Source organism: Dipteris shenzhenensis, chromosome 8 (genome assembly GCF_047967505.1).
Source record: "Dipteris shenzhenensis isolate YYH24624 ecotype China chromosome 8, Dip_SZ_1.0, whole genome shotgun sequence".
NCBI lineage: Eukaryota > Viridiplantae > Streptophyta > Polypodiopsida > Gleicheniales > Dipteridaceae > Dipteris > Dipteris shenzhenensis.
The window spans coordinates 45,442,954-45,456,410 of NC_141603.1; the positions used below are offsets into that span (position 1 = coordinate 45,442,954).

The window sequence follows — 13,457 nt, forward strand, 5'->3', positions numbered from 1 at the left end:
TGCCTTTTTGAATGGAGAGCTCAAAGAGAAGCTCTATGTATAGCAACCCAAGGATTGAGGTTTGTGGAAAAGAGCACAAGGTGTGTACGATTAAGAGAGCACTCTATGGCTCAAACAAGCACTGTGTGCATGGTATAAACAAGATACATCAGTTTTGTTGTCCACGGTTTTTGTTAACAATCACACTAAGTGAAATCCCAAAATTCTGCAAGAAAAATTATCCTAGTCTCTATGGGTGAACCATCCTCACTGGAAGTAGTGATTAGAAAATTGATGATGTGCAATCTATGCTATCAAACAAGCATGATATGACAGATTTGGGTGTATTGCACTACTGTTTGGGCATTGAGTCCTGGCAAACCAAGTAAGTTATATGCCATGTCACAAACAAAATAAGCCAGGAGTATCTCGCAGCAATTCAAGATGGAAAACAAAAAATCCATTACTGCTCCCTTTGAGAAAGGCCTCGAACTCAGTAGCAGCCATGACACAAATGAAAAGTTTGATGGTACTCAACAAGTAGGAAGGCTCATTTCCTCATTTGTTTGTGCTCTACAAGGCCTGACATTGCCTATGCTATAGTCTTGCTGAGTCGGATCTTGGCATTGTCCCACAGTCACACATTGTAATGAAACCAAAAGGATTCTCATATATGTTTATAGTACTCTCACCTTTGGTTTTGCGTTATGCTCACGATTGTGACATTAAACTTCATGGGTACAAAGATGTTGATTGGTTAGGCGATGAGATTGATGACAATGATCCTCTTTAGGCTATTGTTTCTCATTCGGTTCAACTTGCATTTCATGGTGCAGTAAGAAGCAAGCCAAAGTCTCTCTTTAATCCAATGAAGTGGAATATAAGGCAAAAAACCGCAGGTACTATGGGATGCATGTGGTTAAGGGTGTTAATACATGATTTGCATCATTCATAGGATGGTGTGGCCACTCTCACTTGGTGTGACATTCAAAGTTGCATCGCAATTACAAACAATCGTGTCTTTCATGCTTGCATGAAGCACTTTGAAAATCCTCACCACCACATTAGGGGTTGTGTATAGAGGATGACTTCATTAACCTCATCTATTGTTGATCTGAGGAGGATGTGGAGAACATTTTCACCAAAATCCTTTCCACTAATACTAGTATACCTTAGACAAGGTTTGAGGATGAGAGATTTACAAACAATGTCAAGGGGGGTTGTAGAATGACATTGTTTTATTTGTTTGTACTCCCATAGGTTGAGGGGGGAACTGTAGGAATATGTGCAATGGTATGGTTATGTAGGCAAGTCCTAGTTAAATTAGTTTAGTTTTCCTCATATCTAGGTTTCATATATAACCCAAGAGTTTTACTTGTATTGGTAACTATCAGTGGAACTTTCCAGTTGAGACAAGATCTCTTGTGGAATACTCTCTCGTGTCTTGCTTTCCACTTCGTAACTCTCCAATAGGTGGACCATACCAATAACCCATGCATCATCACAAACTACATGGGATAAACCGAGTCAAGACTTTTACTCCTAGTTGGGTGGGTGTCCCAAGCTAATTAGTTAGCTAGCTACCTAGCACTTCTTCTTAGCTCCTTGATGTTGCTAACTAGCTATATACCAGTGCTAGTTAGCAATCTAGTACTGCTTATTAGCTATCTAGCATTGTTAGCTAGCTGTCTACTAGTGCTAGTTAGCTCACTAGCATTGATAGCCAGCTAAATAGCACTACTAGATAGCTTAAAGAAAGATGTTTGAGTGCTCATGCCACGAGTTCAAACTAGAAACATTAAGTGTTGGCCATCATCTCATGCATCTAGGAAGACTAATCAATTCTGTTGAGGATTCATCTCAACATTATTTGTGATCATATGTGCATAACACTAACCAAAAGAATGCTAAGAAAAGGGTTGCAAACCCAAACCCAAACCCTAACCCTAACCCTAAAGGTTTTTGTATATATTTTTTATTTTAAACTAGTACTACTATACAATTGGTCTAGTGTGCTCTCTAGCTGTGCCCTCTCTTCTCATCTCCACTCTTCTCCTCTCCTCTCTCCATATTTATTCATGGTATCAGAGCTCATGGTTATACCTTCCGCTGAGGCGACATACTTCTTGTGACAGCGAGAGAGATCGGTTGAGAGCGATTGAGTGTCCTTTCATTCCATTGATGAAAGAGAAATTTTCATCACAAGTCCGTCCATGTGAGATTGAGAGATTTCCATTTTCAATTCATTGTTCTTTGATAGATCTATTGTTATAGATTTCTATTTTCTACTATTCTTTTGTGAGAGTCGTTCTTGAGGTTTGAGAAAGAAGATTTGTGATAGCTGAGAGTATTTCGTGAGACTTATTTGTTTCCTCTTTAACTCTGAGAGAGATATAGCAAGAGATTAAACTTGTGTGAGAACCGATCCTATCAAAATCTATCAACACCAATAAGACTCTAAGGCGATCACAAGAAGCAACAAAGGCTCCCTCGACTACAGTGACTAAGGCGACCAGCATTTACAAGGGAGGCTTCTATGACTACAAGGCTCAAAGCGGCTCATACAAGATATCTACAACTAAAGACATGCTCAGATTAGGCGCCAAATACAAGCTCAGCCTGACTGGCGGCTATCGGAAAGACTCAAAGCACAAACCTCTAGCAAACGGCACCTCCACGAACAACCGCCATTGACCCAGTCTCCATCAACCTCTGGCTACTCCAAAAAGTTCTACCAAAGCGGCTAGGAACCTAGGCGACTTGCAAACAAGGTGCCAAGAAGCAGCCTCAACGTCGCCAATAGCCAACGAAGAGATGACTTCTCACAGGCACACTTATAGGTCGGCTGATCGACTAATGCTCTAGGCTCAAGAGCCACATGCGACGCTTGTCCAACAACTCTCTACAACGACCTGTTGTAGCCGCCAATGCCAACACACCGCTCACGTCTTCAGCGGCCTCTACATACGTCTTAGTGGCTCCCAACAATGATGACCCACCATCTCACCCGACTACCTACAACAATCCACAACGCTGCAGTCTTCCACAGTGCAATCAGCCGACCAAGGTCAGTACCCACGCCGCCAACAGCTAAGCGCCAAGCATCTATCAATGAGGCTCCACGAACAACTATCCATATGCAATGCCAAAAGCACGCTCCAACATCAAAACCAGTTCGCGATGCTCTCAAAGAAGAAAAAAGGTCAAAGTACCTTCTGTCACAGCTTCATTGACAATCTCTCTTCCACAACCGGAATCTCTAAATATTCCATATCATCTCAAAAGATTTCGTGAGAGTCTATCAAATTCAGACAAATCTTCTATCCTCTCCATTAAGACACGTGACACCACTCAAATGTGACATGTCTCCATCTCTTATTAGCTATCTCATCACTTATCTGCCACGTGGCAGATCTTATCCTAGTGCCACGTTAGCATAGTTGTCCCACTAACACGCCATAGTGCCATGACAGCATACACGTCATCTGCCATGTCAATACAGTCAGGTCACTTGCCACATCATGTGTGCCACGTCATCAGGGCCATGTCACCCCACCATCTCATCAGTGCCACGTAGCACACAGTCCCTTGACAGACACAGTTACCTCTTCACAGGCACTATATGTGAACTCACCTGCCACCTAAGCACAGTGCTCCATAGGCCCACCCCTTGCTAGGCACATGCTTTGCATGTGAATCTGATTTCCACATCATCATTTTTACCCTTTTTATGCCCCTCCACCTAGATCAAGTCGTATCTCTTGATCCAGGAAGAATTTGAGGGCACTCCAAAAAGAAAAAACGCTCGATTTTTTGTGCTCTATGCGCTCGTCACATCACATGCACATTTTGGTGCAAGTATCACAAACTTTATAGACTCCGCATCAAATCCAGTTCTTACACGCACGCAAGCCTCTACATCGACGCATCTAACCCAACACATAAAACGAACAAAAGAACATGAATTATTTGCTGTTTATTTCATCGTGCTCAATGGTTGGTTTAGATTTAGATCAAATTAGAGTAGATCATTCTTAGAGGATAGAACTCCAAAGCAGCCAATCGAAGCCATGCTCAAAAATTCCCAAAGAGTTCCTACTCGAAGTCAGTCCCTATGCTCACATGCGGTTTCACATCATCACATGCCCTGAAACTCGATCTTCCACAGTCCAGTGAGCAGACTTCACAGTTTTTAGAGGCATTGGTTGATTGATCAATGGTGGGTAGATTGCACATAATTTGATTTTACACTCACGTGCCACCATTATAAAGCCTGTTGGCTATTTTCATGGCATTGTGCACTTTATTTAAGCCTTCTAAAGCCTCTTGGCTATTCCCATCATCATTTGCCACATAAGCCTTGTAATAGATTTGGTTATATATTGTAGTTCTATATTCACCGTCGGTTCAAATTTCAGTTGACACAAACAGTGTTTTGCAATTGATTCAAATAGTATTTTTCACAAGCACTTTGAGTACTATCTTGCACATTTCCATTTCTAGAATTCAACGTGCAAGTTGTGTGCATGTCATGAGTGGTGATCAACATCTTTAGATATGGAGACCTTGTCACAAATTTTGCTGGGAATATTCACCATGAGGAGATTGGGTAAATCTCCCTTATGCCATCAACTTCTCTTCAAGCTAACTTAGGGTTCGCATGCAGCCTAATAACATTTGTTATGAAATTTGTAGGCTTCTTTCTATAGCTTCTTGCCCTAGGCAAATCAATCTTACTTAGTTTCCAGCACTGGCATTCAAAATTCAATGTGCAGGTTGTATGCATGTCCTGTGTGGTGATCAGCCTCAGGACAGTCAGACATTGTCATAGATTTAAATGCGATTGCTTGCACTCTGATAAGCTCTTTGGACACATGACCTGGAGACTTTGAAGCTTCCATTGACAGACAAGAGATTACAAGATTATCTCCTTACTTGTACCTAGCTGGTAAGCAGGATAATGATGGACCTCAGGTCCATGGAAATTTTCAACCTGATGAGGACCTACGACAAGCTGCTCAAGAAAACAATCGCCCTCAAGAAAAGCAGCACGGCCAAGCCGAAGGTCAAGAAGAAGGCGGGATCTACTCCAGCTCTATATGTCACAGACTTGGGGGGAGAATCGGTTCCTGACCACGCTCCAATTCTATTATGCACAATTCCTGAGTGTATCTGGGATCTGAGTGTCAGACCCTAGACTTGGAGGACAGACGAGTCACATGCATTGAGGATATCAACATGGAAACGCCTACTTTGGCACTTTCCTGATTGTAACTTTGTAATTAAGAGATGGCAGTGTACTTTACCACAATAAAAAGACTCTTGTGTACGCTCACATAAAGGCCATAAGACTTAGTTGCAGTAAAAAGTAAAGAAACCGCATGAGCTCATGGGCTTGCACAATTCCTGAGTGTATCCAGGATCGGAGTGTCAGACCCTACTTGGAGGACAGATGAGTCACATGCATTGAGGATATAAACATGGAAATGCCTACTTTGGCACTTTCCTGATTGTAACTTTGTAATTGAGAGCTGCATTGTAGTTTACCAAAATAAAGAGACTCTTGTGTACGCTCACATAAAGGCCATAAGACTTAATTGCAGTAAAAAGTAAAGAAACCACATGAGCTCATGGGCTTGCATCTATGTTTTGTAATGTGATGTTGTAGAAAAAATTTTAACTAGCCTTATAGAATCAGTCCATGAAGTGTGAAAGGGACTTTACTATACAAGCTTCTTTGAACTATCAACATATGAGGCAAAGACAAAGCACAAAACTACAGCATAAAAACTTGAGAGAGAGGTTTCAAGTGAGATAGATTACTTTATTGCCACATTTAAACATCAATAAGTTACATGTAATCTCGGTCATGTGAGTCCTAGAATATACACATTTAATGTAAAAATGGGAACAATGATAACTCATGCTGTGAAACCTTTGCATTCAGTCAAACATTGCTTTTTGAAACAGACCCCAAAAAACGAACTCATATAGATACTGCAGAAGAAGGCCAATAAGGTGGATTCCTTTGAGCAAGGTACAAATAAAGCTGTCGTCGTACAAATAAAGCTGCTGACGACAGGTCACAATTTTATTTATTCTCAGAGGTAAACCCTGGGTTCAATTATATAAGTTCCGTGAGCCATAACACCAATGATATTAATAATGATACACGAGCATATTCCCTATGGTTTTTATGGTTGATCATCACAAAAAAACTTTCTCACCATATTTTAACATTATAAGGTCTGCTGGAAAGTAGAGTAATGTTTCGTTGGTGACTCTGATGCTCCTCAAAATCATGGATCAACTTCTACACCTCGAAACGGCAGGGGAACTGTTTTGACAGCTCTAAATTTTCCCACATTATTGAGATGTTCGTTCTCCAACCTGAACCAGTACTCAATAGATTTAAAAGATGATAATGTTACGAATATGAAGTTACACATTAACACGGAGGTGAACGTTTCATAATCCACAAGACTAACAACATTCTTGTGAAATTTCATTAACATTATACATTCTCCACTAAGTAAAATGAATAACAATTCCAAGAGAATTTATCGTTTAGAGGAACTATAGGAGACATATGATAAAGCATTGAAGAACAGATGGGGAGAACTTGCTTTGCAATGAGACTATAAATAATAGAAGTATAGTAAATCAGTAAAGCAGAGACAGGTTCAGGCATTGGAAGAACGGCTTTGCAATGGGTCAGATTGTTAGAAAGTGGACATTTCCAGCAACATGCAAATTGGTGGGTAGTACAACAATAAGACAAGTGGGCTTAATAGCAGGCCTTGCGGGCTGATCAATTTGGTGACATTGAGCTGGCATGCCAAGAAGCCAATAAACAGAAGGATTATCATTATGGAATAAGCACACAATGCCTTGTTTAGGGTCAAAGCATGAGAACCCAAACACCCTAAGAGGGCAAAACCATGTCATGTAAGAGAGCTAGAAAACTTTCAAGGTTGAGGCTGAAAGTTCCACTGGGAAGCTACTCCAATCCCCAAGCAAACAGTCCGGGAAGAACCCTGCAAGCTCCACCCAAATGCCATTGAGGTGGGCACAATATCTGTCCAAATATTGATCAATGTGTGTGAAGGGTGGACCTAGGAACCATCCGAATCGTTTGTACATCTGGGTGAGTGGGGTTCGTGGGGTGGCAGAGGTGATATGGAGAAGCAGCGAGGAACTACAACCGCAAGCCCTTAGATGGAGATAGGCTCTACAAGGGGGGTTGGGAGGGAGATGAAGGCACATGGTGGAGAAGAGAGAGAGAGAGGGCAGGCTAGGGAGAGAGATAATGACACTCAAACAAAGACATAATGAAATGGAAATGAAATGACTAAGCAATGAACAAATGAAAGTACTCACATGTAGACCAAAGAGCTTGTAGCTTGATACTCCATTGATTTGACACTAGATAAGTACAACTCTTATTAGAGCACACACACACATATGAACACCAATGCATATGGGATAACTCCTAATGTGGCACGTGGCATCCATAGGGCACACTAGGCTAGAACTCACACTAGAATACACCAAACTGACTCATCTTGACTCCATTTCCTAACCCCCCCCCATGGAGGAAAGGTGAGTGACTAGGAAATGGAACCAAGAACATGACAATGGCGGTCATCGAACTATGCAATGACTGTCTAGAACTAGACATGGCTCCCATGCTAACTTAGAGACAAGTGAACATGGCTCAGAGGCTAGTGAGCGTGGTATAGACTCAGAGGCTCAACTAGCATGGCTCATCATGCATGGATGTATGACCAACTCAGAGGTCTAGGAGACCAATGCACCAACATCATGAAACTCACATGCTAGGCCTGATAAATAGACCTATCAAAGCCAATACATGGCTCCCACAGTACATCCCCCTCTTGGCTCCAGGGACTAATTAGGGACATGGAGGCAAACACCATAAATATAAAAGCAATACATCATTTTAGGAGGATTATCCAAGGCAGAGAACCTTATTGACTCAACACACATCATTTATTCCATTCATTTTTGGAAACAACATAGGGTAGAGTACCCACAATAAAACATGCTTAGAAAATATATGGATCATCATCTCCATCGTCTTGTGGAGGGAAAGAGAGATGTCGGATTTCAGTAGTTAGAGCATGAACTTGTGTCGGGGGGTCGTCATCTTCATTGTCACTTGTGGCGGCTGCAACCCAACTGGCATGGTCCTTAGTTTGTTGTTTGGCAAGCTTCTGGTAGCATCTGTCCTCCATATGACCAAGCTTGTTACAAAAGGTGCACTTGAGAGGCTTGAATGGCTTTGACTTTCCATGAACTGGTGTAGGCCTGGGTTTAGGCCTGGGTTTCCATCTGCTAGTGGAGGCAAGAGTCTCTGTAAAGAAGAGATCCGAGAATCTTTGTTCTGGCGATCTTTTTCGAGAAGAAGAGTCACCATAGCATCAAAGGTAGTTGTGGCAAGCCTAAGTATTTCAAGAGTATGCTCAAACCGAGTAACTCCTTCCATACTTTTCATGAGGACAGCCATTTTGTCCTCATCGTCTAGGGGACACTTCAAGTTGGAAAGTTGTTGCACAAGAGATTGCATTTTTTATAAATGTGCACTCAAGGTATCACTATCCACCATTTTCAAATTATAAAATTGCAACTTCAAGAAAACCTTGGAGTTTGTGATTTTGTTACCGAAAAGATTCTCGAGATGCACCCATATCTCCTTGGCCGTTGATTTGAAGTCGATGTGATGAATCAAAGTATCATCGAGGAAAAGTCTGATGATAGTAATAGCTTTTGCGTTGTGTTGCTTCCATATCTTGAGTTGTTGAGGATCCGTTGTGGAAGCATCATCCTCAATAGCATCCCATACATTTTCTTTCATGAGGAGCAACTGAACCTTATTTTGCCAAGTAGGGAATCCTTCCCCCTTGATCTCCACGAGCAATGAGTTGGAGGAAAGAGACATCATCATGAGAGAGACGGAGAGGGAGATGGAGCAGCAAAAAATTGAGGATAGTTCAGCTCATTTGGAGGGGAGAGACAAAGAGCAGAAATGGCACGCATCCCGTAGGCAATGAGCAGCAATGGTAGGTTGTATGGGCTGGTACCGCGCAGCAAGCGAGGGCAGCAATTGTGAGAGCATTACAGAGGATTGGTGGGCAGATTGTACGGGCTGGAATAGTCCGTAAGGACTGTACGGACTGTGTACATCAGGCTATACGGCCTGATTTGCAGCTGACGGCAAGGCGAAGAAGCAGCTCTTGGCGAGGCATTTGGAGCTGAAGGGGTAGTTGATGGCGAGGAACCATGATGAGGCTAAAGGAACAACTGATGTAGCTCCAACAACTCTTGAAGGTGAGGCTAAGGCAAGGGAGACTCTACCTTGGAGGAGAGGGGAGCTTCCATTTGTGGGCTTCTCTCATCTTCTGGGTAGAGCAAGAAGAAGGGGAAAGTGAAAAGGAGGCTCTGATACCACATGAAGGCACATGGTGGAGAAGGGAGAGAGAGAGAGAGGGTAGGCTAGGGAGTGCACATTGGCCTACACTCTGCAACAAATTGGACTTGCAGGGCGCAAGAATAGAATAGAAACGGAAATGGGAAGGTGCATGCTTAAGGGAAAGTCTTTGCCCAATGAATTCTGGTTGGATGCCATTATGTGCGCCAACTATGTGCTCAGCCCAACACCCACTCGGGCATTGAAGGCCATGACTCCCTATGAATCATGAACAGGTCGTAAGCCTATCATTTCTTACATGCGGGTGTTTGGTCTCTTGGGTATGTGCATGTACCCTCTCAGTTGAGGCATAAACTTGATGATAAGGTTGTCAAATGCATCTTCATTGGCTACATCTCACAAAGAAAAGGTTACAAGTTGTTTCAGCCTAGCACAGGCAAGGTGATTGTTAGTAGGGACGTGGTTTTCGCTGAGCATGCCCCTTTATCTTGGCTGGACTATAAAACACAGCCTTTAGTGGAAGCCTCTGATGTGTTTGATTCTATTCCGCCTTTCACAAATACAAATGACATAGTGTAGAGCACCATGCCACATGCTAGCAGCTCCAATCCTCCTCCCTTTGCTCCTGATCAGCCTGATTTTCCACCGCCAGATCACCATGCTATCGAGCAAGCAATTCAAGAGGAGAGGGCTGTCATGAGACAGCAAAAATCAGTCCCTCGTTGGCTTTTTAATACCCTCAGGGACAGCAAGCATGCTGAGCCTTTGCCTACCCGCACTAGAGGTGCGCACAAACAGATGCAGGGCAATTTTTTGGCTGTAGCTTTGATTGCCACTGCCTGTAATGAGGAGCCTCTATGTCACAAAGATGCATTTGAAAGTCATGAATGGATGCAGGCCATGAGAGCTGAACTTGATTCCATTCAAGCAAATGGCACATGGGACTTGTGTGATTTGCCTGTAGGCAAGTGTGCCATTGGCACAAAGTGGGTTACAAATTGAAGCGCAAAGCTGATGGCAGTGTTGATCACTACAAAGCTTGCCTTGTTGCGAAAGGTTATGCCCAACAGCATGGTATTGACTTTGAAGAGACATTTGCTCCCACTTCATGCATCACGACCCTTCGTTGTGTCATTGCTCTTGCATCTCACAGGCATTGGGAGGTCCATCAGTTGCACATCAAGACTGCCTTCCGTCACCGAGATGAGTGGAAGAGGTCTATATTACTCAGCCTCCAGGATTTGAACTTCCAGGGTCTGAAACTAAGGTATGCCGGCTTAAAAAGGCTCTTTATGGATTGAAGCAGGCACCACAGGCATGGTATGCCAAGATACATTCCTTTTTGCTGTGCCTTGGGTTTCAGAACAGCCCTACAGAGGCTACTCTTTATCGGAAGAGTGAATCAGAATTTCTGATTTTGATTCTATATGTGGATGACATGCTTATCACTGGGCTAGACTTAAAGAAAATTGCAGATTTCAAGGCAGCTTTGCAAAAATCTTTTGCCATGACAGATTTGGGCCGGTTGCACTATTAGTTGGGCATCCAGTCTGCTTATGTTGAAGGGGGTATAATGATGAGTCAGTCCAAGTACATTGGACAGCTCTTAGACCGCTTCCAGTTTGAAGATTGCAAGCCAGTTTCTACTTGGATCCTGGCTTTCGTTTCTCCTCTAAGGATGGGAATGCACCATTTGATGCCACCCTTTATTGGTAGGCTGTAGGCTGCCTTATTTATTTATGTCATACCCGGCCTGATCTTCAGTATGCCGTGTCTTAATTGAGCAAATACATGCACATGCCTAGCACACAACAATTGGCAAGCAATGAAGTGGGTCTTCCGTTACTTGGAGGCCACACAAAGTTTGGGATTGTTCTATGGTGACAAGTCTCCCCTAGTCTTGCATGCTTTCATGGAAAGTGACCAGGTAGGTTGTTATGACATGAGAGTCCCCCACAGTGGCAACTGTGTCATGCTTGGAACTTCATGCATTTCATGGTTCAGCAAGAAGCAGCCTCCGGTTGCTACTTCCAGTTGTGAAGCTGAATACAGGGCAGCCTTCACAGCTACAGTAGTGTGTCTCTGGCTCCATAAGCTACTTGCAGATCTTGACATTATCCAGCTACCTTCTACTACCATCTACACTGACAACCAGAGTACTTTGGCTATTGCGAGAAACCCAGTGTTTCATGTGAGCACAAAGCACATTGAGGTTCATTATCATTATGTTCGAGAGCGACTGTCAGCTGGAGACATACAGTTGTCCTATGTTTCCACGGAGGACAACTTAGCAGATCTCTTCACCAAGGCTCTACCACGGCCCAAGTTTGAGGCTTTTCAACATGCCTTACACTTGGCACCATTTGTTATGTGATGTTGATTTTCTTGTACTGTCATAGGTTGCTATATCCATCTTGGACGAATATGTGCAACCATGATATAGTTTCCAGGTATACCTGAGATGTATCTAGGATACTTCAGCCATACCATGGAGGGGGGTTAGTTAGCACTTAGCCCTGGTATGGCCTTGTAGGCTAGTCTTAGGACTAAGAGACCCTTAGGTTAACTTCACTAGTAGTCGACCATATGGTTGACTTTGGGGCCATATAGGCCATCTCTTTGTACTCATTGTCCATTTGCAAGTACTTTGTGTTCCTTTAGCTTGTTGTTTTCTCCCTTGCACTCCACTCTCATTCCATTGCTTCCCACACCCAACAAGCATCCCTATGAGGAAAGAGTAAAAATGGCCATTTTATGTATTTCTCCTTATTTTTATGCCTCCCTTCTTTTAATAGATCCAAAACAAGCCTATCCAAGATGATGCCAGAAATAGTAATGACACTCGGCCTTCCATATGAGAGACCCAAATCTACAAAGCCACCTTTGTGAGGAGCTCCTTTGCATACAAAGCATTTGGAATCTTGATACTGGCAGAATGGGGTCTCCAGTGAGGCTTAGAAATTATCAAAACCACAAAAAATGCTCCAAGGTGAAAACCCCTAGTGAAATACAAACAGAGCCACCTTTAACTAATACCCAATCATCAACATACAATCTGTCAATCTGCACATGGGTGGGCATCAACCGTCTCTTGTTTGACCACAAGGACAGGAGCGAGCAGGGTAGAGTGTGAAAAGAGTCATTTGTCCAAGAATCTCTGATGTTGCTGAACTGGAAAGGAAAGCATCCCAAGGCTCTCTCAAGAGAATGAATACCACCTTGCCTTCCCCTATCTGCAAGCAAATCCACCATGTTGAAGTCACCTCCAGTAATCCATGAATTTTACATCAGCCATAATCACAGAAGGATCATGACATGGTTATGGCGAGGCAGGGAACTGACAACACTTGCTTTTGGCATGGCTACAAAGGCTTGGGTCTAGGCTTACACCTAAGCTTAAGCATTAATGAGGGGTGCAAAGGGGAACCAAATGTAGAGGGCACAAACTCTGCATCTCCAAAATCAGCTTGAGGTGCGAAAGAGTTCCTTTGGACCAAACACGGCGCCGAAGTTCATAAAATCCTTGCTTGCAAGAGAGCTACAGAGCCAAGGGCCACATCCTTTCCTCAAGAGGTGCTTGCTATGAAGAGGAAGGGGAATGCTATAAAGGAAAAGGAGGACCAGAATCCGAGCAAGGAGCTAAAGGAAAGCCATCATTGGGAGCAACCAAAACAAGGTCAAGAACAAGAGAAGGGGCATCTTGACCTGCAGATGGTGGAGAAGCCCCAACTCTAACTACAACCCAATAAGGGGCAGCAGGTGTAGGACGTGCATCTTGGCCATTTCTTTCATACTAAATAGAATTCTATTTCACAAGGGACCCCCTCCCCCCCCAAAAAAACAACAGCAGGTAGAGCACACTATGTAGGATCTTCAAGATTGGGCAGTGGTGGAATGCATTGTGGGCTTCACACCCATATGTCTCCAAGTCTGCGATTGAATCTAGGCAAGTTTGGCAATACAAAGGAAACACGTAGGCAGGAAAAGAGTGTAAGGTATGTGGCAGAAGGTCAGCATACGTACTTCG

The 13,457-nt window shown here is 43.2% G+C and overlaps 1 protein-coding gene across 1 annotated transcript in view; it reads right to left on the reverse strand.

Moving 5' to 3' along the window:
- Positions 1 to 6,183: 6,183 nt before the first annotated feature.
- LOC147899571 (phosphate transporter PHO1-like) overlaps positions 6,184 to 13,457 on the reverse strand; it is a 117,938-nt gene continuing 110,664 nt past the window's right edge. Inside the window, exon 14 of the mRNA XM_087377751.1 lies at positions 6,184 to 6,369. Within this exon, the coding sequence (XP_087233877.1) occupies positions 6,279 to 6,369 (91 nt within the window). The 3' untranslated portion in view covers positions 6,184 to 6,278. The remainder of the gene's footprint in view (positions 6,370 to 13,457) is intronic.